This window comes from Aspergillus brasiliensis (genome assembly GCF_001889945.1).
Source record: "Aspergillus brasiliensis CBS 101740 unplaced genomic scaffold ASPBRscaffold_5, whole genome shotgun sequence".
NCBI classification, from domain to species: Eukaryota; Fungi; Ascomycota; class Eurotiomycetes; order Eurotiales; family Aspergillaceae; genus Aspergillus; species Aspergillus brasiliensis.
The window spans coordinates 1456593-1482144 of NW_027137446.1; the positions used below are offsets into that span (position 1 = coordinate 1456593).

The following is a 25552-nucleotide window of genomic DNA, read 5'->3' on the forward strand; positions in this document are numbered from 1 at the left end:
CTGACTGTTGACACCCGCTTGTTTTCCACCGCCTTGTTGCCCTGAGCAACCACCTGCCGTGTTGATAATCCAAATATGTTGTGGCTAGAACGTTATCGCTCATAACTCTGCTTTGTACTCTGCCTCTTTCATTCTAGTACACGACATGTAGCTCATAACACCACGCACCAGTGTTTCCTGATTGGTCCACTGCTTGTTGCAATGTTGGAATTGGCTGAGAATATGATTCATTGATCACTACTTATTGCTTTTTCCGTGGTACCTGTCTATGTCTTGTTTACTCTCCATGCCGAGCTTCGATAAGACAGACTCGACAGGACGTTATTGGCTGTATACTGTAGTTTGTCCCGCATTTCCATCCTGTCCGTTGTACCTCCATTGCATTGAACTATGGCCCATCAGACATCCCCTTAGCTTGCTGCCAAATCGAGACAATAAATTGCAGTGGATTGAAATGATGATAGCTTTGCAATGCAGATGAAATCATAACAAAAGATAACATTATGTCTAGTAATACTGTAGCTCCGCTTGCTTGAACTCAGGCGTCCTCCCTAGCATCAAATAGATTCTGTCATGAAATTTGCTTGATTGCCACATCAATGTATTCTCTTGCCAAGGCATTGACATCAAAAGGAAAATAAAACGCCGCCATATGAACCCCGTATCAACCATGCGCCAACCCGTGAAAGCGTTGCTGGAATCCACACCATGGAGCAGATCTGACAGGAATGAGCTTAATTAGCCTTCCTCCTCCTCCTCATCGTCAAAGCTCGGGACAATAACATCCCAACCAGGATCATCAAGTTCCAGGTCAATCATTTCCTCAGTGAGGTCCTCCTCCGAGGCGACTTTGTGCTTTCGGAACCTGAAAGCAATAGGCTGCCCATTCCTCAGCTCAGCCGCTTGCAGCGTGAGAGTGCCAGCACTTTTCTTTGCAGCTCCACGTTTAGGGGCGTTATCGCCATCGAACGCTGGCACCTCAGCCTCCAGTCTTGTCCAGCCCTTTTCTAAGTCATTCTTATCCACTGCAACACCAAACTCAATCTGGGATGGGTCTTCTGGAACCGCGTCACCGTTGATATCCTGTATCTCGCGAGACTTGAGGGCTTTGAGGAGCGTTTCTTTGGCAGTGGCGATCGTCTCCGATGGCGGGAGCATCAGAAGCACGGTGGTCTGATGCTTCTTGAATAGCAGAGTCCAGCTTAGAGGGTCGGGTTGAGACTGTTGGTACATAGAAGATTAGCACATTAACAAGTCCTATATTCAAACACAAAACGTAGACATTGTAGTTACCATGATGTAGATTGATTAATGTATGGAAGAATTGATCAGTGAGCTGATCTTCAGCGGGACCTCGGAGCTTTTCGACCAAGGCGGACGGAAGTCGGCGAACCAACCGCTCAGGTGCTTCCCGTTTTCCAGCTGCCCGTGATTTTATGTCCCCGGGGAAAGCTGACACCACCACTACCAACCAGCCACTAATATCCTCTGCCAACCTACGCATTATCCAAGCCATTCACGACACGAATTCTGTCTCTATCAGCAGCAATCACAACTAGTAACTCGCCATGGCGGAGAGATCGTGGGATAGATTACGCGGGCCCCCCAACACGGACAGCCTCCTATGGAAGATCTGGAACTGGGACCGATTCTTCGAAGCAGACGCGCCCCCCAGACTGGGAATTAGGCTTAGAAAGCGTGTCCAATACATGTCCACGTCTGCTTGGTCTGCCGGTATGGTCATCGGATACATGCATGGCAGCAAGACCGCATCCTACCGGTATCGAGCCGAAAACGCCCATCGATTTCCCGAGACGGCGCGAGGATGGTACCAATACCATAAGTCGAAGAACTACCAATCATTCTTGCAGGGAACTAGTCAGGGCATGAAGATGGGGGTTCGATTGGGTACTGGTGCTTTGTGTTTCTGCCTGTTGGAGGAGGTGGTGGATTACGCCCGGCATGATCAGAGAGATTTTCTGTCGACGGTTACGGCGGGATTGTCGATGTCGGGAATATACAGTGTGTTAGGTATGGTGCCTTCTTCTGTCTGCTGGCTTTTAGAATCTGGGCTTGGGCTTGGGCTAATGATGTTGTTGTGGTTTCTAGCGCGACAAGATATCTATACGGCTGCTCGTTCGGCCAAGACTGGTTTGAAGTTGAGTTTGGCCTTTGGAATTGTGCAAGATGTGCTTGAGTACTGGAAAGGGACTCGACCTGCTTATGTCGATATCGTTTTGGGAAGTCGTCGGTCGAAGACGGAGTGAGAGCCTTGTAACTTTCACAGACGCTCTTCTCTTGATGTCTACAGGCTTCTCGGCTTTATGTCCGGTCATTGTTCTTTGGCAGGTGCAACAAGGAAATCTCGCGACGCTCAATATAGGTGAGTCTGCCATCTAATTCTGGAAGCAACAAGGCAAACTCTAATGGTGAACATCCAGTGTTGCAAGTATAGTTGCGCACATCTGCCTCACTATCCTTAGAAATCTCCACTCTACGAACAGAGGTCTCCTGAACCCCGCGCTCGACCAGTGCTGTCTAAATCTAGCAATCCACACACTTCGGACCGACCGACCGACTAACTAGACAGCGATGGGGTCCTTACCACCGGGCTGTCCATGAACAACAGCATGCGCCGTTTGTAGAAAAAACAACAGCGCACTTAGTAACGGCAGGAAAGGAGTTATCTGGGCACCCATGGGCAATATCTATGAAGGGCAGGAAACGAAGCGCGGATTTGACAAATTTCTTCCAATGAAGTTGAGGGTTGTTGATACCAGAATATTATCAAACAAGTCAAGTCACGTTCCTCTCCTTGGGACTGGAACGATACCTATTATTGGGAACTATCCGAAAGCAGTACTCTTCCGCGTGTCCTTATCACCTGACCAGCCGGGTTGATTAAGAAAAAATGATGTGCAGCGGCAACTTGGCTGCTGCTGTCTGACCTCGTGCGCGCACGGATCCTCTAACCACCAGTTGGTTATTGGCTCTGTTAGGCCGTAGACCTGGGAACCATGGCATGACAAGTGCCGAGAAGGCTTGGAGGCTAAAATAGGGACCGTAATCGTCTAGAAACTCGAGCTGGGATGCATGGTTCTGTTCAAACCCCCCCATGCAGGTGGACAGACGATCGGATCCATGATCGGATTGTCGTAACTTCTATCAGCCTCTGACATAGGTACAGTAAGTAGCTATATCATTGTGTCGCATTCAGACCCTTGTCCAGGGGCAGCGATAATCCTCGAAATTCTACATAATATCAGTCTGGCAGCGATCTTCATTCTTTCTCGAGCTATCTACGTAATTTTAAAAGTTCACACCTCTTTTTCCTGAGAGAAAATCCTGCGCTAGACTAAAATGCTGGGTGGGATCCACTGACAGCAGGTACATCCTCTGGAGGTACTGATTTTTAGGTAGTGTCTAGTAGTTATTTCATATAGTGTTGGGGACCTACTCACCTGCCACTCACGACCTGACCAACTATCTCACTCCGACATTGTTAGTACGTAGGAGATGGGGAAAAAGCCAAAAAAGCACTGGCCGTCCATTCTTCCAGTCGGGGTTACTGTTACAGTCTTTACAGACCGGTGTTTCCGTTTCGGAGGATGCTCCCCACCCAGCAGAATTGACCACATTCCCGCCTTTTTTGACATATCGAGCATAGTTACCAGTTGAATTGTCGTGATTGTGTCTGAGATTCTAGTGCGAAGATGATAGATAGATTACCACTATAGAATGACACCACTCTATGCAAGTCTAGAGTTTCCAAAAAATAGTGACAATAGGGACAGGAGATCGGAGTCCATCCTGACGAGAGATCGAATCGTCATTGACTTTGGGGAGGCAATCAGAAGAGCTTCCGGACCGGCGGTGGAGCAACAGGCGCGTTTTTTGACGTTTGGTGATCCCCGCTTCGAAGGAAGTTGCAGCAAGCAGCAGACCTTCTTTTTCTCTGGTCCGCCGGCTAGACTGAACCACTGTTGACCACTCCGAGTTAGTTAGTTGGTTAGTTAGTTAGCTGGTTGTTAGTTAGTTAGTTTGGTGGTCTAGCTTAGCTCACAGCCCAAAGAAAGTCCCCATCATGCTCGCCCGCCCGTCTCCAGAATTATTATTATTCAGTTTATTGTTGTTGCTGCTCTGCAGGATTCCCGCTCTTTGCCCGTCCCTCTGGCACTGTGTGCCTGTCGCATAGTTAGAGCCAGCTTAGTAGCGAGCTGTCTCTTCTCTTTTCCATCTTGTCTTTCTTCTCCCAGCTCAGCTCAGCTCAGCTTCCTCAGTCTTGATCACGCTGCTTTCTAATCATCCTCAACATCATCAACATCATTACCTCTATCAACTACCACCACTACTACTACTATTCCTCCTCCTCCTCCTCCTCCTCCTCCTCCTCCTACCGCTACCAACAAAGCTAATTTAAACCACCACCGCCTTCCCTCCTCGCCCATCCACCCTCCCCCGCACTGTCCGTTCCCAAATCCATCGTCAGCCATGATGCCTTTTTGAGAGCTCCTCTCCCCGTGATCTCATTTCTCGTCGACGTCATCGGCTCCATTGGTCGCTTCGATACCGGCCAACAACTACATGCTGCCATCTCGAATTCCTTTTCCAATTCTGTTCTCTGTCCTTGATTGCCCTCTCGTCAAACCTCATCACCCGGCCCATCATGCGGCGCCATGGCAGAGCTAGTGGTGGCTCAACAAAAGCCGTTCACCCCATCTCCGACACCGCGTCGCTGTTACATTCGTTCGATTCGATCACCAATCCCAATCGCCCCGTACGGCCGTCGCCCTTGACCTCTTCGAATATTCAAGCTCTCCCGCTGGACCTCGTGGACCGATTACGCTCCTTTCCCTTGTTTCAATCCACTCCCGAATCTTTCCTGGTCGATGTCGGCCAGCATCTGCGCCCACAACTTCATGCGCCCAATGACTATATTCTGACAGAAGGGGATGAGGCCAAGGCTATCTACTGGCTGGTTCGGGGCGCTGTCTCCGTCACCTCGCGCGATGGCGAGAGTATATATGCGGAGCTTGAACCGGGTGCCTTTTTCGGCGAAATAGGTGTACTAATGGATCGCCCGCGGACAGCAACCATCATTGCCCGCACTCGATGCTTGCTGGTTGTTTTAACCAAGGAAGACTTCCGCAAAATTCTCCCTCGGTTCCCCGATGTAGAACGAGCAATCAGAGACGAGGCCCAAGAAAGGCTGATGATCCTGGAGAAGAAGAAAAAGGAGACCTCTGTACCATCAGTTGATCTTGTGAGTCCGATCAGGAGAGGTTCGAAGAGATTGCGGGACACATACTCCGGTGACCTGAACCTTGCAGATCAGGACGGCAGAAGCTTGAAGTCCGTCAACAAAAAGCGAAAGTCCCCAAGTCCTGGATTGGCTGATGGATCCTCCAGTGCGCTGGCGAACGGGCTGGTAAATGTCCGCTTACTTCTCAAGGAGCTGCCACTCTTCTCCGGTCTGCCGCCAGATATCCTTCATTTCCTGGGCCTGAATGCGCAACCGCGCTCCTACCCGCCATTCACCGATATTATCAAGCAGGACTCACAGGGTCGGGAGATCTATTTTATCGTCCGCGGGGAGGTTGAGGTCTTGTCGGAAAGAACAGCGAACCATCATGCGCAATCTTTGCCAAATAAGATCGAGCACCCTAGTTTCGAAGTGAAAGCACGGCTGAAACAGGGGCAATACTTCGGTGAAGTGGTGAGCCTCTCACTAGCACCACGCCGGACCGCCACTGTGCGATCCATCAGTGCGGTGGAATGTCTGATGATCAGCGGGGAGGTACTGGTAGAATTTTGGGAGAGGTGCCCTCCGAAAGTCCGCGAACAGGTGGAAAGGACCGCCAAGGAGCGGCTTCAAGCAGCGTCCGATGGCGACGTTGTGATGTCAGAGGCAGGAAGCGACGGGCAACCGACCGGCGAGCTGAGTGTCGACGACAACTTCAAGATGAGGGCGGGACGCAGGCAATCCATGCCGCTTCTCACCTTAACCGAGACTGAGTTAGACAGCACTCCGACAGTCAACGGTCTCGATGAACCAAGTGTGTTGCGGCCTTCCGATCCGGATCCTTTCCTCAGTGTTGGCCTAGACAAAGTCCGGCTGCGAAGTCGGCGCAGCTCCGTGGCGCCATTGACGCCGGAGGAGGTTTCCGGGGAGCACCAGAGATCTTCACCATCATCTGAGCCTAGGTCTACTAGCTCGTCCTTTCTCACGCTCCCCGGGGCCGGTGAGTTCGCAACACCTTCGGAGACGCTCCGTGAACCGCGTCGCGACAACCACGGATATCTTCCTGACCAGATTTTGTTGGTCATCTTCCAGCATCTCGAGCTTCATGATTTACTTCGCCTCCGGGCGGTCTCTATGCACTGGTCAGAGATTCTCAGCAAGTCAACAGAGCTGCTTCAGTACCTGGACCTGAGTACTTATAACCGGTGTGTCACGGATGACGTACTGGTAAAGATCATTTGCCCATTTGTGGGTAGCAGACCGCGGTATATCGATATAAGTAATTGCTTCCATATCACGGATGAGGGGTTTAGCAAACTGGTTGCAACATGTGGATCCAACGTTGTCACCTGGAAAATGAAGAGCGTTTGGGATGTCACCGCATCGGCTATTCTTGACATGGCGAGCAAGGCGAACAGCTTACAGGAGGTTGATCTGAGCAATTGTCGGAAAGTGGGGGATACGCTCCTCGCCCGAATTGTAGGCTGGGTCTCGCCTGGCCAGCATAAGCCAAACGAAGAGTCAAAATCAGGGAAGGCGCACATGAAGCCTACCAAACAGACGGCGGCCGGGACCGTATACGGCTGCCCCGAACTCAAGAAATTAACCCTATCCTACTGCAAGCATGTTACGGACCGGTCGATGCACCACATCGCATCGCATGCTGCTTCCAGGATTGAGCAGATGGACCTCACCCGTTGTACTACCATTACCGACCAAGGCTTCCAATTCTGGGGGAATGCGCGATTCACCAATCTCCGCAAACTGTGCTTGGCGGACTGCACGTATCTGACTGACAATGCTATCGTGCATCTTACAAATGCAGCAAAGCAGCTGCGGGAGCTAGACTTGGTAAGCTGGATTTAGAATGTATAAGTGACGACGGACTAACGATTGCCAGTCGTTCTGTTGTGCTCTTTCCGACACGGCTACAGAAGTACTTGCTCTACAATGTTCGCAACTGACCTACCTCAACATGTCTTTTTGCGGATCTGCCATATCAGATCCGTCTCTGCGCTGCATTGGCCTGCACCTGCTGCATCTCAAACGTCTTTCTGTCCGGGGCTGTGTTCGGGTCACTGGTGCCGGCGTTGAGGCGGTTGCAGACGGCTGCAACCAACTGACATCCTTCGATGTCAGCCAATGCAAGAACCTCCTCCCGTGGATTGAAGCCGACGGGCCCAGCAAATACGGGAAGAAAATATTTTTCGAGACCGTTGCGCAGAATGGAAGAGTTTTTCGCTGATATCTCAGTTCTGCAGCGCCATAACAGGCGCGCCAATCAACCACTAGGCGATCATGCAACCAACCTTACCTACAAACACCTATACTCTCTACCATCCGAACCCCCTCCCTTGATCTTGACCTTACCACTCACTCTCTCTTACCTATTTCACCCCCTTCCTACCCTCTGTCACCCTTTTCTTCTTACTTTCGTTTAGACTGCCCTGGTACTGGATCCCCCGGAGTTGTGTGTTTTCTCCCCTTCCTTGGACCACGTTCCAGGACTCACGACTGATGACCGTCATGGGTCTCGCTGCATTGCACTGATATCTGGAGCGCATTTACCCTCAGGCTGGCTGCTGGATTCTTAGATTTAATGTCTTCTTGGTTGGGATGGCTTTTTTTTTGTTTCTTAACTCTTTTTTATTCAAGGATGTTTTCCAGGTTATAACGGATTCGGGCATGGGAGGAGTTGGGCTCTGCACACACACACACACAGAGAGAGAGAGACAGAGCATAGGATGTACGAGGGCACTGGGCTCGATTCAATAATACTCATCTTGCATGTTGGAGCTTATATAGTGTATAACTGAATTCAACTACTGGGGGTTGCTGCTGCCGGAAATGCCCCTTATTCGAGGGAAGCAACACACACTTTGTTCTTCTAATCATTCTTCTGCATTCTATACCAATGAATCAAGTAGCAGTATCCCCCAAAGAGTACCACACTCACTCTCCGCCCTTTCATCCATCCACCACAGATCCAGGCCCCTCATCCGACTCTAACCAGATGCCGAACATCAGCAGCGCAGGCTTATCTTTATCGCGAAGGAAATTCACAAAGCGCTCATATAATTCAATCATAAACTTGATGTACGTGCCGAGCATCTGAGCTGAGGAAATGGTGCTCGAGAGGAGGTACGAGGAGGTATCGAGGGTATGAGGACAGAGCATTGATGCTTATACGTGGAGAAATGTACGTTCGTTCCTGGTGTACTACTAGTATTAGTAGCAGTAGTGAATAATGTTTCTATTGGCGCATATGTGAGCGAGATAGTTGACAATGATGTTTTCGATGCTGGTTGTGTTTTACGGAGGGTGAGGGGGGCTGCTCTTGGTGATGATGATGATGATGATTATCCACAAAAACAGAATACCAAAATGTACTCAGCACATTTTACCTACCAACAAGGTTGCAGAATTGTCTGGTGGATAGCTTGGACTTTAATCGATGAGAATGCAGCGTCGATGTCGTCTTTATTCTTGCTTGTGGTTCAGGAGTCCGATGATCTAAAGGGAGAGGTACTAGCTGAATCCATGTTGACTAGGACGTTCATGAGGAATGCGTTCGAGTGGGTTAGATTAGCTGTATCGGTGGATGGAGGGCGGAGGAGGTCTCGTTTGTGAAGGGTTGCGATGCAGCGGTGGCAGTAGGGTAGTAGAATGATGGGTTGAGATTCTGTTGCTGTTGCTGTTGCTGTTGCTATTTTACTTGCTGGTAATTATGTTGGTAGTTGAGGGGATGTTAGTTTAGGTAGAGTAGAATCCCTAGCAGACATAGCTAGAATAGCATGAAGAGGTGAATTACTGAGACCTGACAATGGAAGCATATATCTATATCAGTTGTCGCTTTTCTCCGCCATCAAGCGTTCGCTAGTTAGTGCATAGGAATGATGCAGGACAAGAGCAGAGCTGTATAGCCTGGCGGACACCCAGACCTCGATGAAGTTCCTTCCTCATCACCGTTGAATTCAGTGTAACCAATATGGGCGCGTTGGCGGGCGCAACAGTGCCTCAGCTATACCTTGCTTCCCCACAAGGCATGACTCTCTAATCGCGGTCTAAGTTGCTTCGGGGCTTTGACAAGATCTATCTCGAAGCTGGACGTAGTAAGACAGTGAGTGACATTCGAGCTGAGTCGCAAGGATGTGAGCTTTTGAAATGCTGTGAAGCAGCAGCGGGAGGTACCTGCTGGTGCTTTGAGGCCATGATTGGGTTGAACAGTCGAAATATCTCGGTTACGAAGCCGTTTGAGGTGTTCAAGCGTTCGTGATGCTTCGTGTAGCTGTTAGAGTGACTGAGTAGGCGACACTATGACTATAGGCGGACAGCTTCTACTACAGTGTCCCAATCGAATGAATCAAAGATAGTCCATTATATAATGAGAGACAGCGTAGTAGGCTGATTACATATTAATTTATTGCCTCGTATCTTCTTTTCATCGATTCCCCACGAAAGCCACGCAATCCGGGGTGATCTATGGATATCACAATCAATCGCACTGACGCTTCTTCACGAAATCCAATCTCTAGTGAGGGGTACCTAACCACTGTGACGAAAAGCGAAGACTCAGAGAGATCCGAATTGCTTCATGTTCCACAAACAAGGCAATCAAACCCAACCCCAGTGTTCCCACCCCATCCATCTGGTCATGCGAGTTCCCAACAAAACATCACACATGACAAAACTCACAAGCATCTACCATTTGAATCTTCAGCATTACAGCTTGCACGATGACCAATGACTGTATCATTGCAAATGACGAACACAAGGTCCATTTCTGCACCTCTTTCTTGTTTAGTCCTAGTCCCTGGTATATCCCGGTGCCTGAGTGCGACTCAACTATTACTGACAACGGTAAGTTCCCAAAATCTCTCCCAGCCATACGGATATTCCCATTGATGACGTTGATGATAATACACATATGGCGTGCATGGCGTGAGTCACTCCAGACTTTGATCTTGGGCCTGCCTCGTTTAGTGAATACTGGCTAGTCAAGTCAATATGGCTGATTGATAAATGATACTAGCGTGATCTACGAGGATCGATAGATACTGCGAGCGCCATCTCAGACGGCAAGGCGTTTTTGGTCTGACTTGGCAGGGGTATCTCATATCTAGATTTTATGATATCCCAAGATAGCAAAACATCAACATTATCCTAGTCTGGTCACACTAGGGTTAGCTAGGTGAAAGGAGATGTTATGGAATACAATGGCAGCATATTGGATTGGCTGAGTTGAACATGATCCTCATTAGGTTGAAAATACATGCTGTAGGAAATACTGCTTTAGGAGATATGCTAGTTATGTAGACTTGGTAGCATGTCAGCGTTTCACTGGGGTTGAGTCTTGAAGTAACCGTAGGGTAATTTCGATATTTCTCGTAGTTCGTATGCTCTGATATCAGAGCCTTCAGAGACATGTCCTGTTGGCTTCAATATGATGGAAAAGTCGTACTTGGAAACTGGGTCTTTGCATACAGTGACTTGATATGAGTTATGTGGGGATCAAGAGATACCATAGCTTAGTCTTCTAGAACGTTTTATAGAAGCTCGTTCAGAGCATCCTTGTACTATCTCCCATGATTGAGCCTGATTATTTCTGATACACTTCCATCCCCCTCTGCCACAAAAGCTATTCAGAGTACTGTGTGACCCAATTTGGACAGACAATAGAACTGCGTTTGCCCTAACCCACAAACCATTCCACAAACCATCATTCCAGATCACTCACATCGGTATACTTTGATGGATAGGAAGCTCAAAAACAATACATCTCGAAAAAGAATAGAGGTTACAATGTCCTACTGAGGCAGACCTCGCTTGTCTTTTCCTTGTTGCATCGTTGCGTTGGTGTAATCCGAAGTTTAATGGAAAGTTCCATCCAACTTCAGGCTGCCAGGCTCAGCCCCAAGGCCTCTCTCCCTTGTCTTCCGGCTATTTAGTCTCTCTCTCTCGCATTGTTCCTCCTTGTCTGCTCCCTTGATGGGGTTCTCCACTACCTTCGTCGTCGTTTGTCTTTGTTTGCCTGAAATAGAAGGCAGCATCCCTGTGCTGCTCCTCCTCGTCAGGCTTGCTGGAAGCATTCAAAACCCACGGGTCAGTATTGTGCAAGACACAGACCTCTGTTCCCTTTGTCTTTCCATCTCATCCAACGCAGCTAACACAAAGAAAAAAGCGAAAGAGTCATTGTCCAGCAGGTGGTCTTCATTATACACAGCCCTAACTGCAAACAAGTGCTTTGTGAAAGTAAATCACATTGTCAAGATATCCCATTCAGAACTGTGAGACGTGCTTTCTTGTCAGTATATGCCTGCTCTATTTGGTTTCATGACTTTGATTCTTTTGTGATACCCATACCCAAAAGGCCTTTGTTATATCCCCGACGCAGCCGACGCAGCCATCATTCTCTCTATCTTCTAAGCAGCAAAACAAAGCTTCTTTGTCACTTTTCCTCGACAATTCCCTTGTCCTTGTTGTATTACATGTGAGTCCTAGGGATCAAGCAACTGACAGCATCTCAAACTGAGTTATATAGGAGTTCCATTTCCTGGAGCGTGCCGAAATACGATCTCTCTTAGCAGCACACTGTTTGCTATTGACACGTACCTTTTTGCGGATAATCACCCTCTTTCACGAGATCTCACTTTCTCAATTTGGTATACTTTGCTTGCACGTTGCACGTTACCTTCCTGTTTCAAGAGCAAACTTACCGGTCAATCCCACAGAATGGCCACGAAGAGAACGGTCAACCAAGCTGGCCTTGGGGACGAAGAGAGTCCGTCCATGAAGCGACAATCGAGCGAGGCGCAGTCCTTCAGCCCCGAATCCTATTTTCGTGACCTCGGGATTGATATGACTGGTGCGCAAGATCTACAAGCTGATGAAGCATATCTTTACAATGCTCTGGACTCTACCAACCAAGCTCAGGCCAGTGCAATCGACCATGTCCCACCCCAAGAGAACCTGGATCCTACTTTTCTCCCAATTGACTTGGCCAATAGAACAGCGGACCTAGTCCCAGACGAACCTGCCTCGACGGCGGACAACGGTCCTGCCCCCCTTGTGGAACAGTCGTCGTCCGCGAGCGAAGATGTCTCCGGGGGCGATGATGGTGACGAGATATCCCCAGCTGGAGGTGTCTCCGCCAGTCAGGATTCCCCTGCCAAGGGAGGGTCAGCTGAAAGCAACAATGCACCCGCTGAGCATTCTGCTACAACGGCGGCTGTCTCTCAAGAGGGAAACCCAGCGCCTCCCAAGAAAAGGAAAGGACGCCCTCCGGGATCTCGCAACAATACCACGCGTGCCTCGAGAAAGCAACAGAAAAATGAAGATTCGTCAGAGATGACAGATGACGATAAGGATGACAGGAAGTCCTCAGCTACTATGCGCGGCATCTACGCCAAGAAACTCCCACCCAAACCGAACACTGCGGGCGAAGTTGAGGAAACGGAAACAAGTGATGAGGAGGAGGAAACCAACGAGGGAGGCAAAAAGAAAAAGAAGGCAAAGAGAGGGAAGAAAGGAAAGAACGGTAAGAATCAAACAAAAAAGGCTTTGCCAGGTCAGAACGAGACTGAAGGGAAGAAAGATCCCTCCCGAACCAGCATTGCTTGTGACAATTGCAAAGTATGTCATATACCCTCCCTCCCTTCCTTGTGCTTCATGTTGCCCAAACAACTGACTTTACTTTTCTTCCTTTGTCAATTCAGGTACGGAAAGCAAAATGCGACAAGGGCCTGTTTGGCTGCAAGAAGTGTAAGACGCTGAACCGAACTTGTTGGGTTACTGATCCAATTTGGCTTCGCACTGAGCGTCGCGGAGCCCATATCTTGATGCGTCGAAAGATCATGCATTTGGAGTGGTATAAAAAATGCCTTGAGTCAACAGTACGATCAAAGTACAGCAGAGAGAAAGTGCTCGAGCGACAGATCCAAGAAGCCGTAAGTATTCTTTTCCCGAATACTGGATATTTTAATGCATCACTCGCTGACCTCACCGTTGCTTTGTCCAGGGTCTAGTTCCCGTTCCCGAGGAGCCTCTCGGAATCGATCCTGCTGACCCCCTGATGCAACAAACTATCCGTTATCTAAAGCAATCTCGGCATGGCGGAAATACTAATGATGGATACCCCATTGAGTTCAATACTCAGGGGCCTAATGATCTCGAGGATTTGATCAGCTCTCCTTTGGGAGGACATCCCGAGGACCATCCCGAGCGGCATCCCGAATATAACACCCAAGGTGATGCAGATCTGGAGGACTACACCGATGCCGGATGCAATGATACAACACCGTCTAAAATTAGGCAAGTGTTTGAAAGAAACGCAAAAGCCCTAGCACCGGGGCCCGCTGAGACACGACAGAACGAAGTCATGCCCGGCCAGGTCAATAATGATAACAACAGGCCCGCGCATCCCACGAGCCGTCGTCCTTCATCCCACGGGACTATACCATATCCCACAACTCCCCCTACTGCAGCTTATGGAATTCGTTATCCACAGGTGAACCTTGGCCAGCAGGGCGGTCTTCAGCAAGAACCCACATACAACGCTCAACTCAACCAGCTAGCGACGGGCCAATTCCCGCCCTTACCACCCACTACTCCTTTCATGCCTCATGCCAATCCGTCCTTCTTTCCCACTCCCCCGGGTAATCAGCAACTCCGGCCCCAACTCCAAGAACAGCAGCAGCAGCAGCGACATGCTGCTCAGTACCGCCAACCCCAGGGGCATCTCAACAATGGCTCCAACTCAGCAGAACGCTCCAACAACGTTCCAGCACCACCTGCGTCCGAATCCTCCACCTCTTCTTCGCATTGGCATCGAGCCGAGAGCGCCTCCAACCTGTCGAGCAACAACATGTTTACCCAGTCTGCCCGACAGGTACATCCCAATGCCTACACCGAAGAGCTAAACAGATACCACTACCAGCAGCAGATGACCAATACGAATCTAACCGCCACCCCCCAACCGCCCACCGGTTACTCTACTTATGCCCCCTACGAGCATGATAACCTAGGTCAAGGCGAACCCCAATCTGCTGTCAACGCATATGGCGAGTTACCTGAGGTGCCAGATTCGCAACTTGAACGGTATTTCACTGCTGGTGACCTTTCTCATTACCATACCAATGACGGTTCTCTAGGATGGTACCCAACGAACTCGGTTCCCTCCTACCCCCTTGAAGCGATGGGTATAGCTGCCGTTGCTTCTTCGTCGAATCTTTCGCAGGCTCCGCTCTCCGCCGCTACTACTGTCACCAATTACGATGCACTGGCACCTCCTGCGCCTCTCAAGAAGTCGAGGAAGGGTGGCGGTGGTAGAAAGAAGAAGCAGCAGCAGCAGCAGTAGTAGTAGTAGGTTGGGTATTACTACTACTCATTTTTGGGGTGTCTTTTTTTCTTTTTTTCTGGATTTCGGGTCCGCATGACGGATGATGATGATGATATCTTGAGGAGTTGATGTACAAGTTGCTACTTCTTGTGGACATACTACTACTATCTCCAAATAGTTATCATCTACTTGCTTTTCTACAAGAACTGCTCTCTCGGTTTTCCCTTTTGTTTCTGGGTGCTTGGCATACTAGGGTATCTTCCTTCTACGCCCGGGGGTCAAAAATATGTTACGATGAAACGACTTTTGAAGTTTTTTTGATATAATTGTTGGGTTGATGGTACGCCGCGATTATGTTTACGATTATGTTTACGATTACGATTACGATTATGGTTATGGTTTATGATACAGAATGAACGAACTGGAGTATTGCTTAGGGTTTTAAAAATATGACTAGTTTTGTTTAATGTTTTGTTACTTATTACTCTTATATCCTTTTGCTTTGATTACGTTTCAAGCTTGCCAAATGCAATGCCGTTCGAGTGATACCTGTTTCGTTACCTTTCTTACAGTATTCGAATGTTATCTAAAAACCTACTTACTAAAATCTGTATATGTCCCTGTTTTCTCTAGTACCTTTAGACGTATCATTCATTAGATCAATGGGGTATAATGAGTAGTATATAATATCTCCCAGACTTTGACACCAACCCATACCAAACCCTAACCTAACATCCAAGGCTACTAGTACCATATCCAACACCCACCTCGAACCCATACATTAACTAACCAACTCCTTTCCAGAAAAAAATATACAATATACAACCAAAACTAACCCCCTTTTCTCCCGCAACCAAACCCATAATGTATATTCATGTCCTCTTCTTCGGCCTATAACAACAAACCACCCCCTTACTTTCACACCACCTCCTCACGAACCCCGCCCCGACTTCCCGGTCCTCATTCACAAGACCGAATCCCTCTGTATTTAACCATGTTGTGAATTCCTCCAACGGGATGGGATCGTACATGAGGATTTTCTCGTGCCAGGTTTGTTTCCTCGTGTGAGTGTGGATGTGGGATGATGCATCCCGGCTTTGAGTTTTGTGTGGTTGGGCGCGCACGGCTTTGGTGATTTGCTCGGTTAAGGGGATCAGGATGGCTGAGGGTTCTGGCTCCTTGGAGATGGACTTGGATGCGGTTGTTGATGTTGTCCTGTTAGGACTTGATGGGATGTTGGAGGTGGGGAGGGTGTGGGTGTGTTTGTGTTTGTGTTTGTGCTTCGTTTGTTGGAGGGTTGGGGGAAAGAGGCGGCTGGGAGAGGGAAAGGAGACCGGGATGGGATCGTCGTCGTCCTCGGAGTCTTCGATTTCTTCGACGTTGGCGTAGGTAGCAAGTGGTTGTGACAGTGATATGGAAGTTGAGGTTGAGCCTATATTGTTCGGGTTGCTGTTTGTGTTGCTATTGCTTGGGAAGTTGAGAGATGTTGTCGAGATGGCTTCTGTCATTTGTTTTGATGATGTACCACCTTGACGTTTGGCCGTCGCCTTCGTAGTGGTTTTCCGTGTTGTGCCTTTTCCTCTGGTCTTATTACCTGGAGGAGGCGCTTCCTCTTCTGTGCTCTCGTTATTCGTCTCGGATGGCATGCCATTCTTAGCTCTCCAGCACTTTTCGAGCAGCTCGATCATTTTCTTTCGGGTTTTGAGTGGTTTGAAGCCGAATGAGGCGGCTTGTTTCGATAACTGGGCGTCGGTGAAGTTATTGTATTGCGGCATCTTGGGGCCGGATTTGCGGGCGCCGGATGCGGTATTCTGAGCCTGCTTGTTCGTTGTCTGAGTGATTGGAGCATGTATGGTAGGTTGTGCTTCGACTGTTATCGAAGTAGCTTTCGTCTGGTCGCTATCTTTCTGGATAGGGTTGATGGCGCTGGCATTGCATCCAACTTCAGCTTCTTCCCTGTCGTTGCTGGACTGTTCATCCGCAGTGCCAGTCCCAGATCTATCTGGCGATGTCACCAAATCCACCACCTCCACCTGCATTAGTGAACCGTCGACATCCCGAGATGCGACGGACCACAAGTTCCCTGAGCCATTGAACCGTGATACTGCAGAAGACGACCCCCTGCTCTGTGTTCGATGTGGACGACCACTGGCTTCCAATGTCATGCTCCGTTCCGACTCGCTAATCGCTGCCTGCAGCTCTCTTATAGTAGTGGGCGAGTCTTCCCGTTCCAGCTGGCTACATGTGCCAAAGACCAGCTCCTGACCATCGAGGGACTTGACAGCTTCTTCAGGGGAAAGCACCACAAATTCGGGTTCGTGAGACTTCAAACTTCCCTGGCCCTTTTTCTTGGACTTGGAAGCTCTAGGTTTCGCTTTCGGTGTCACTTCCTCCACGACATCCGAACTCTCTGTAGACTCGTTGATATACTTCGCTGTTACGCGGGCAGTGAGCGTGGTAAATTTGTTGACACGCTTCGTTGGTTTCTTTCGCGCGGCTGGTTTTGACTTGCTGGTTCCCTCCTCTGTGCTATCCTTTCCACTATCGTCGACGACACTTTGCCTAGAGACAGGATATACACCGGGATCAACCAGGTCTATCCGCCTTCGCTTCGTTGGTCCACCATCACCAGATGTTACATAGTCGTTTGCAGGAGCAACAGCCCCATTGAATCCGTACTCCGAGAGCAGGTTGCCGAAGCCCCTCTGATCATCATCTGGCCCTGCCTTCCTACCCAGCTCAACTACCTCCTTAGTCTTATTGGTTGTAGGTGTCCAGTCCAATCTCCTCGCCATCGCTTGTTCAAGCTGCAGACCACTCTTCTCCCAATCAAGCACATCCTTCGTAGCCCTCTGGGCCAGAGCAGCCGGTGGCGTCGACGGACAAATGGCCTTAACGCCAGCCTCCTCGGGTTGCGAAGTACCTGCCTTCGCAACTCTCCCAGAGATAGTCTTATTAGCCGACTTCGAACGCTTCGTCGCAGGCTCAGCACGCTTCTTCCTGTCGCCTGTTGTAGCCTTTTTCGTAGTGGTCTTCTCGCTGTCCGCGACAGAGGGCCCCGACTCCTCCGTAGCCAGTTTCTGCTCTTTCTTCGGTCTACCCCTTCGCTTCGGTTTATCTGCCACCGGTTCTCCCTCTAGCGCTATCACAACCGACTCATCATCCGTCAAGATACTAGAATTCTTGCGTGCTTCCTTCCGGCGCGACTCGTCGACCTGATTCCCAACCTCGAAAAACCTAGAATGCGTCGGAGGACAAAACAATTCCGACGGGGACGGCAGCGGAGTCGTTTCGACATTTACCGGCGATAATCCGAATAGCTTGTCAGGATCGTATGCAGGCGGCGCTGGAGTGTGAACTGGATTGCGCTCCGGCGAGGAGGAAAGTACCAGGACCTCCGCGGTGGCGGACATGGTGGCGAGTCACAACAAATATCAGGATGATCGCTTGGTCGGCATTAGCGCAACATCCGGGTTGGTGAGTGTCGTGCGCTAATAGTGTTTCCCCCCTGCGCTAGTGAGCCATGGCGTTATGTATATGCTTGAGCCCCGGACGGTGGATGTCTAGATCAATTCAGTTGCGGCGATGCGGAGAGTGTTGCCGGTCTTGGCAAAGTTGCAGGATTGCCGCTTTGGGATGGGGGATACGGTGGGCAGGGCAACCGAGGTATGTTCTTTGTTCACCATTCAATTGAAGATATATGTTACTAGTTTTATATATACCATAGAAATAAAGGAGACTCATTATTTTCTAGGATATTATTTTTGTGATACCAAAAGCCGTGATCGGTGCTCTGCACCGATTCTATCAATGGCGGCCCTGGTTTTGTTCTATGTACATCAGATCATGATTTCTAATAGACGTATCCTGCAAATGTACTCTGGCACACAACTATCTGCACAGAGGTAGCTCTTGATGCAAATGTGTCGACCCGGCATCAGACCAGGAGTACTGACTGTCGGGCAGTGCAGACATTCTGCATGTGGCTGGCCCGCTTTACAGGGCCCTGAGTACCCAAACGAGCGCGATCGGGGGGTATTATAGAAACTTTATATATCCGAAATGATGTTCAAGTCGCTCCCCGCAATGCAATAGCTCCCAGAACCGAAAGCTCAAGGCGCCGCATTCCGCCATCATGCGTGCCGTTTGCTTGGTTCGGCGGCGCAGTGTTCAAGGCTCCCAACTTATAAGATTTCTTGATCTTTGCAATGTCGGAGATCTTCGACAAAGTTTCGTCATCGAATGGCACCGGGGTTCCCTCAACGTGTTGTCCGAGATGGGCTGCTACCGAGTCGTGGGTAATCTCCGGGGTCACGGAGACCTTGACTACTAGTAGATCTTTTGTGGAATCAGTAATGCCGAACTTGCGGAAAGATTCGGCGATCTAGATGTGGTTAGCATGGCTTATAATGTCTATCGCTAGTTGATTGTAGACGTACATTCGTCGCAGGACTTAGCGAAAAGACTATTTCAGAGTGTACATTCCGGGACTTGAGGCGGCCGTTCATGTAATCATTGACTGCTCTGAAAACGGCTGAAAGAAGATGCGTTCTTGAGAGGACCTGCTGGACTGTTTAGCAGCTGTTCCGCTGAGAGACATATTGACTCCCTACCGTGCTTGCATCAATGAAGGCATACTCGAATTCAGCATTGGCGGACATAAGCTGCTGGCGAAGATACGGAGCATTCTGCACATCCCGATATAGAGCGACATGCACGGGCATCGAAGGAGGCAGATGCGAAAGGTGGATGGTGTCTAGTAGTGGCGCAGGCATGATGGGGATAGTGTCACAAAAGCTAAATCTGGAAGGGAATTGTCGAGAAGAAAGTCGAAGAGAGTACGCGTTCGTAGAATCCGGACCAAGATGATGACAATAGCAGTGTGGCCGTGCAAGTCCGTTAAGTCCTAAATCCTGATAATTCCCCTCCCCCGCCAACTTATCGCCGAGGGCGGTGATGCTGACTCACCGCGGCTCATCCCACACGTGACTTCACTTCTCGAACGTTCGGGCGACCGTAGCGGCCAGGCCGGCGGCTGACTGATATCATTCTTATAGCCGGCCATCCGCTGCTCTCCATCGCTTCTCCTCATCTCCATCAACCTCGACATCATCGTCACAATCATGGCGTTCTTCTTGCGACGCCCGTTCGCCGTCCCTACGGCGCTTCGGCAAATCTCCAAACCTGCGAATAGCGCCCGTTTCATTCACAACACGCCCTTCAAGCCCGCTCAGCCCAAGCCTACCGGTCCCATCTCCATCTTCGCAAAGTCCCGTCAGACCTTCCAAAATGCCTTCCGTCGCACCTACATGCAGCCTTCCTACAATGTTCAGGGTGGCAACATCACCCAGAAGCTGATTTACGGCGGCGCCATCATTGGTGGTACTATCTTGGCAACGAACTTCATCTTCAACCGCGAAACTAGAGAGGATGGTGGCATGCCTCCATTTGAGCGCAGCTATCTGAACGAGACTTTTATGCACACTGGACTTGGTATTGGTATCATTGGTATCGCTGCTCGCGCTCTGCACACCAACGGATGGTCTTACCGTTTGATGGCTGCCAGCCCCTGGGCTGTCATCGGTCTTGGTCTGGTTGCCAGCGTCGGAACCATGTATGGTACTCTGTACACGAACCCTGACAAGTAAGTACTCGGGCCAACGCACTCTCTTTTACCCTATGTGACAGCTTTTCTGACAAATCACTAGCTACGTCATGAAGTATGGTCTCTGGGCAGCTTTCAACGTCACCCAGGCCGCCCTCCTGTCTCCCCTGATGTTCATGCACCCGGCTATCCTTGCTCGCGCTGGTCTCTACACCGCTGGAATGATGGGTGCGATCGCTTTCGTCGGTGCCACTGCTAAGCAGGAGAAGTACATGTACCTGGGTGCTCCTCTGCTTGCCGGTGTGACCATTGTCGCTCTCTCCGGTTTCGCTCCTCTTGTCCTCCCCGCTACTGCCACCCGTGCTCTGCTGTGGTCTGAGAAGATCTGGCTGTACGGTGGTCTCGCTGTCTTCGGTGGTTTCACCCTCTATGACGTCCAGAAGATCCTTCACCATGCCCGCATGGCTCAGAGAGGTCTGGTCCGCAAGGATGTCGTCAACGAGAGCATCAGCCTTGAGTTGGACTTCATCAACATCTTCGTCCGTATGGTCCAGATCCTGGGCATGCGCAACAACAACCGGAGGTAAACGCATTTTGCATTTGCAACCTTATGATTGCCCTGGTGTAATGCCAGGGTTTCCAAATGCATGAGCATCTCATTGCACTCAGCACCCGAATATACACGGTCTCGAACACTACGATGATTCGGAACTAAGTGGCATTTGTCTTTTCTGAGAATTCGATTGTATTAGTATTTGCTGCATGGTTTCCACCAAATAATTCAGCCTGTATATGGAAGGTGAAGGGCACACTATCTGTCTGCACCTTTGGCCCACGAGGTCACTGGTCAGCCACGCCGTTCCCGGTGACAAGGGACCGTGGCGACAGAGAAATCCGATGGAATTTCTTTTGTCGATACCTAGAGGTGGAAACCGATTAATCTCCACTCTTAATCCATCATCATGAACACATTTACAGGCATCTGTAGGAAGCACAGCTGTAGGAATTGATATTGTAAAGCTAGACTGTAGACCTCAGACTTCTCCATCCTTCCCATTCTCTCCAACCTATTAGTAAAAACCAATTTCGTCTAATTTAGTATTAATCGCTCAATGACATCATATCATCCCTCATCCCCAATCCCTCAATCCCCACCACCCTCAACCTTCATCAGAGCATCAACACACTATACTATCCATCTCACCCATTATTACCACCAACCCCGGCAATATTCACCAGCGGAACATTTCAAAAGTGTTATACCACGGTTATCTCCAATGTGGCACAGTGCGCCGCCCAGGGCTCGCGGAGTGCAATCAAGTTCAAGCTTTTGGATAGCTTTATGATAGGCATTGTTGATTCTATTACACCCGATGGTTCTATGAACATCGATATGAAGTATCCCTATCAATTGGATATACGTATTTATCTTGTTCCACAGTCTACGCTCCCTCAATATTCAAAGAAAGCCCACTCCCAATATAATGAAACATGGGGCTATTCTGGAATTCACATAATCCGACATAAAGTCATGTACATCGTCTTCGTGTAGATAGAAAGATTATTGGCAAAACTTCTGTAACCTGCACAAACCCTGATATATTGCAGTTTCTGCATATCTCCAATCATCATGCCCCTATGAAAGAAAGCAGCACTAGACGCCAGACGCCTGAACTATGTACCTTGGATTCCATCGACGAATTCCACCATGATGGCATGAGAAACAGAACTGCGTCTTGCAATAATGAAACTCACCGCAAAAGCTCTCTGTACTCTGTAGAGGAGCCTACAGGTACTGCGGCGGCAGAAACCGAGACGAGCTGTGAATAAAGGCGAGAAGATGAACCTCATAAGCATGATTGATCCTCTCGATCTTCTCCTCATCATTAACCGTCACCAAGTACTCAGGGGACACAAGGTTCTTCCTCCGCTTATGATCACTCTTCGCGAGCTCCATCTTTATATCCTTCTTGATCTGACGCACATTGAGACCACCCACACGGGGAGTAAACATCATATTAGCCATATGACAATAGCTATCCGCATTGATCTGCTTGAAAGTCCTCAGTATCAAAGCGACGGTTTTCCAACGTCGGCATCTCTCCTCGGGCAGACGAATTTGGAGTGTCTTTTCGGGCCAACGGCACTCGAATAGATCATTGAATAATCGACTGTATGGAGGGTCGGGGAAGTATCCATTGAACTTCTCTTTCAGTATCATCTTGTTGCCTCTCACGGCGCATGCTGAATGGCGAATCCGGATAGTGAGAAGAAGGGAGTGGTCTTCGAGGCCTTCTAGGTTCAGGAAGTGGGTGTTTTCTGCCTTGATCATTAGACTGACTGAGTAGCCGATCTTTGGTCGTGAAGGATCGTGTATGCACTCGTTTAGTGTCATCACGCAGCCTACCACGTCGAATGCTATATCGAGCTGGGCATTTGGCTGGTGCAGTTCACGGACTTGGTCGGGTTCAGGGCCGCTCAAGATTGCTTCGATCTTGGGGAAGGGCTTGGGAGGACGTAGGTGGCAGAAGCATTGGGGATCGTCGCTTTCACGAGGTGAGGAGGTTAGGGGATTAAATTAATGTTCATATTAAGAGGGAACTTTCCAGGTTCGAACTCACCATGGTAAATTCGAGAGCGACTTGCCGCTCATCGCGGCGCAGTCTCTCTTTCTCGCTCAATGAACAAGAGGTTCGTTCCAGAGAGTCGGTGGATATGAGATGATTTTTCTTGCTCAAAACCTGAGTGACAGCTGGTCTGTATCGATGATAATAAGCAAGTAAGAAGTAGAAGGAGGCCGCGGGGGCAGCTGGACTGAATACAGGTTTCATGTTGTCACTTTATTTATCACATTCACATCGAGCGGCTGGCATCCATTAACTGGTATCCCTCTCAGATCTTTGTTTCTACAATACTAGTGAAAGGGTACGCAGGGAAAGCTGTTTTTATTAGCTCTCGGTTCTTCAGACTAGACCCAGCACACCGTCCTCAAGAGAAACACAAGATTCCACGGCATGGCTATAGGAAACTGCTGGTGTCAGTATAGTAACTGGTGACAGTGGATGTCTCAAGACTTCAAATTGCTTCATATCTAACGAAAAGTCTTATTTACCCCTCAAAACTGCCCCAATCATCGACAAAATACTACCATTTTCTGGGGATATAATGAGTGTGGTCATAGAGCCTGAATTGCAGCGGTATACTATATCATTAGTAGGTACAATTCAGAGATAGCTCATTTAGTGAAGAGAGAATCTGGAAGTTGTAATTGAAAAAGGACATGTTGGATATGAATTTGCAGGCGGCATTAATCGTTCAAGGTACACTGTGACCTCGCCATCTTTCTCTAGAAGTAGAGAATGTCTCCCCCAGTCATCTTTGTGAGTCTTCAGTCATGGTAGTTGCCGAGTCTTTCGGCAATTGAATATGTAGATAAACTATACATAAGTATTACTCGAAATATCATCTGCTTGCAATCAATGGTAATGTGCCTTCACAGGCACACTGACAACCGGCAAGAAACAGATTTAATATCAAGATCATCTTTCAATGGTGTTCTTCCCTCATTTTCATGAATGACTGCCTAGTCTACTAGTTGTACCTATACTAACTCCGTATATGATTGTGATCTGAGAGGTCTCTGAAAGAAGCAGCCACATACCAGACAGGCAATACAGAGTCCCATCATATACTCTATTACACACCTCTGTCCACCATCAATCCTGACTAATATCTGTGGCATTGACAGTGGAGTATAAAATGGCCATCAACATTGACCGTCGTTGGATATCCTTCGATTACATAAGCACACCGCAAGCTTCGCGAAGATCCATCGCATTGCAACAGTTTGGTCATTGAACAGCCCACCTTGAACCGAAAACCCTCCTATTATCCACCCCTCTCGAGCCATCAATCCTAATCAATTTCGGTCTCGCCTCCTTGCCATTATGTCTACGGAAATGGAAGTCGACCCTCCCGTCGCGCAGGAGGAGGTCCCCGCGCAGTCGGGCAACAATACCTCTGATCCGAGAACGCAAACGGGAGCTGTTGCAGTGCGCAGTATCGAAGGATGGATCATCATCGCGACCAACATCCATGAAGAAGCTTCCGAGGAGGACGTGACGGATCTGTTTGCTGAATACGGAGAGATCAAGAACTTCAATTTGAACCTCGACCGCCGGACGGGTTATGTGAAGGTAGGTGTCTTTTGGGTCTTCATCTGCCTGGAGATTCATTCTGGGCTTTTGCTGCTTGAATTATTGCATTGGTTTATTTGAATCGATTACAATGTGATCGGACACAAGATGAGATACTAATTGGTTTTTGTCAGGGTTACGCGTTGATCGAATACTCCACCCTCCCCGAAGCCTCAGAAGCCATCAAGGCTTTGAACGGATCCAAATTGCTGGACCAGACGATCCAGGTCGACTTCGCGTTTGTGCGGCCACCCCCATCAAACAAGGGAAAGAATGGTGGACAAAGAGGTGGCCGTGGTGGACGGGGACGCAGCAGGAGCCGCGACAGGAGTCGCAGCCCTGGTGCGGAGGAGGCTAGAGACTAGGCGTATTGTTGTGGCAGCATTGAGGAGTTGACTTTCGTTTACTTCTACTTTATGACCTTGGCAGGCACCTTATATCTTCCTTTCTCTTACCTCTCGTCCGCGTCTAGCGTTTTGATTTTGCCTTTGTTTGAGGACTACACGGCTGCTGAGCCATCCAGACGACAATCATGTCGGTTTGATGCTCGCATGTTGGTCACGGTTCGATGGGCGCCGTGAGAAGCAGTGGTTACAGCCGGCAATATCTCTTACGACAGTTATATGCTCCTTTTACAAGGGTGTACATAGGCTTGCAGCCAGAGGAGATATTTGCCGGCGTCGTAAACAATCAGCGATATGGTGAGTGCTGCTCGTTATGTTTCGGCATCCCGGCCCGTTTTCCCTTTCCTTCTATCATGCCTCTTTTCTGGCTTTTGACCTCTGTCATCACTCCCTCCCTTCTGCTTTTGTCTCGTGGCTTGCTCGAATGCTCATCACTGACATGGCTGAAGCAGAAACCCGCTCGCATGATATAACAAGCCAGGATATCCCAAAATTACTACTAGTTCCAAGATTAATTCAGATGAAACCCACTGCCTATGATGCTCATGTGGCTGGGGCTATACTTGTAGCATTCCTGCTCTATTCATCTCTCCTTCCGTCGCCCAGCACATGGGCAAGTCTCTCGACCTCACACATCGATCCCGAGACCCTTAGTCCATATAGACTTTTGTAGATCCAAATGACTGCTATTGGTCATCAGATACTAGTGCGTGAATTGCACACTATATATGACTCTGCGAGGGATCGATCAGAAGGTCTATGGGGGGA

General features: G+C 49.2%; 9 protein-coding genes across 9 annotated transcripts; 5 read left to right on the forward strand and 4 right to left on the reverse strand.

The window, feature by feature from the left end:
- Positions 1-441: 441 nt before the first annotated feature.
- ASPBRDRAFT_151250 (uncharacterized protein) lies at positions 442-1374 on the reverse strand. Its single transcript, XM_067619327.1, has 2 exons — positions 1294-1374; positions 442-1221 (listed from the first exon to the last, which is right to left on the reverse strand). Exons 1-2 carry the CDS (start codon positions 1294-1296, stop codon positions 739-741), a joined length of 486 nt encoding a protein of 161 aa, XP_067480050.1. The 5' UTR covers positions 1297-1374; the 3' UTR covers positions 442-738.
- Positions 1375-1568: 194 nt separating this feature from the next.
- ASPBRDRAFT_123032 (uncharacterized protein) lies at positions 1569-2267 on the forward strand (the record flags this gene model as incomplete). The annotated part of the gene is made up of 2 exons (XM_067617563.1): positions 1569-2031; positions 2110-2267. 2 exons carry the CDS (start codon positions 1569-1571, stop codon positions 2265-2267), a joined length of 621 nt encoding a protein of 206 aa, XP_067480051.1.
- Positions 2268-4327: 2060 nt separating this feature from the next.
- ASPBRDRAFT_554549 (cyclic nucleotide-binding domain protein) lies at positions 4328-7822 on the forward strand. The gene is made up of 2 exons (XM_067627391.1): positions 4328-7093; positions 7143-7822. The coding sequence occupies exons 1-2, from the start codon at positions 4667-4669 to the stop codon at positions 7485-7487; spliced, it is 2772 nt and encodes a 923-aa protein (XP_067480052.1). The 5' UTR covers positions 4328-4666; the 3' UTR covers positions 7488-7822.
- Positions 7823-11974: 4152 nt separating this feature from the next.
- Positions 11975-14635, forward strand: ASPBRDRAFT_74696 (Zn(II)2Cys6 transcription factor domain-containing protein; the record flags this gene model as incomplete). Its single annotated transcript, XM_067629254.1, has 5 exons — positions 11975-12779; positions 12828-12874; positions 12958-13188; positions 13260-14338; positions 14392-14635. 5 exons carry the CDS (start codon positions 11975-11977, stop codon positions 14429-14431), a joined length of 2202 nt encoding a protein of 733 aa, XP_067480053.1. The 3' UTR covers positions 14432-14635.
- A 570-nt stretch (positions 14636-15205) lies between these two features.
- On the reverse strand, positions 15206-18134 carry slx4. Its single transcript, XM_067624823.1, has one exon. The coding sequence runs from the start codon at positions 17990-17992 to the stop codon at positions 15452-15454; it is 2541 nt and encodes an 846-aa protein (XP_067480054.1). The 5' UTR covers positions 17993-18134; the 3' UTR covers positions 15206-15451.
- Positions 18135-18312: 178 nt separating this feature from the next.
- ASPBRDRAFT_176327 (EKC/KEOPS complex subunit CGI121/TPRKB) lies at positions 18313-19478 on the reverse strand. The gene is made up of 3 exons (XM_067619829.1): positions 19193-19478; positions 19019-19141; positions 18313-18963 (listed from the first exon to the last, which is right to left on the reverse strand). The coding sequence occupies exons 1-3, from the start codon at positions 19352-19354 to the stop codon at positions 18649-18651; spliced, it is 600 nt and encodes a 199-aa protein (XP_067480055.1). The 5' UTR covers positions 19355-19478; the 3' UTR covers positions 18313-18648.
- Positions 19479-19702: 224 nt separating this feature from the next.
- ASPBRDRAFT_74699 (Bax Inhibitor family protein) lies at positions 19703-21224 on the forward strand (the record flags this gene model as incomplete). The annotated part of the gene is made up of 2 exons (XM_067629255.1): positions 19703-20223; positions 20288-21224. The coding sequence occupies 2 exons, from the start codon at positions 19703-19705 to the stop codon at positions 20769-20771; spliced, it is 1005 nt and encodes a 334-aa protein (XP_067480056.1). The 3' UTR covers positions 20772-21224.
- A 746-nt stretch (positions 21225-21970) lies between these two features.
- Positions 21971-22837, reverse strand: ASPBRDRAFT_123925 (uncharacterized protein; the record flags this gene model as incomplete). Its single annotated transcript, XM_067617648.1, has 2 exons — positions 21971-22730; positions 22806-22837. The coding sequence occupies 2 exons, from the start codon at positions 22835-22837 to the stop codon at positions 21971-21973; spliced, it is 792 nt and encodes a 263-aa protein (XP_067480057.1).
- A 1294-nt stretch (positions 22838-24131) lies between these two features.
- ASPBRDRAFT_54603 (RBM8 family RNA-binding protein) lies at positions 24132-24745 on the forward strand (the record flags this gene model as incomplete). Its single annotated transcript, XM_067627260.1, has 2 exons — positions 24132-24380; positions 24515-24745. The coding sequence occupies 2 exons, from the start codon at positions 24132-24134 to the stop codon at positions 24743-24745; spliced, it is 480 nt and encodes a 159-aa protein (XP_067480058.1).
- Between the last annotated feature and the right edge of the window lie 807 nt (positions 24746-25552).

What these genes read in the sequence shown, in the direction of transcription:
- ASPBRDRAFT_554549 (XM_067627391.1), top strand. Translation starts at nt 4,667, where the DNA reads ATGCGGCGCCATGGCAGAGCTAGTGGTGGCTCAACAAAAGCCGTTCAC. An exon ending in AGCTGCGGGAGCTAGACTTG is followed by an intron (nt 7,094 to 7,142) that starts GTAAGCTGGATT and finishes AACGATTGCCAG; the next exon opens with TCGTTCTGTTGTGCTCTTTC.
- slx4 (XM_067624823.1), bottom strand. Translation starts at nt 17,992, where the DNA reads ATGTCCGCCACCGCGGAGGTCCTGGTACTTTCCTCCTCGCCGGAGCGC.
- ASPBRDRAFT_176327 (XM_067619829.1), bottom strand. Translation starts at nt 19,354, where the DNA reads ATGCCTGCGCCACTACTAGACACCATCCACCTTTCGCATCTGCCTCCT. An exon ending in CCTTCATTGATGCAAGCACG is followed by an intron (nt 19,142 to 19,192) that starts GTAGGGAGTCAA and finishes ACAGTCCAGCAG; the next exon opens with GTCCTCTCAAGAACGCATCT. An exon ending in CGCTAAGTCCTGCGACGAAT is followed by an intron (nt 18,964 to 19,018) that starts GTACGTCTACAA and finishes AACCACATCTAG; the next exon opens with ATCGCCGAATCTTTCCGCAA.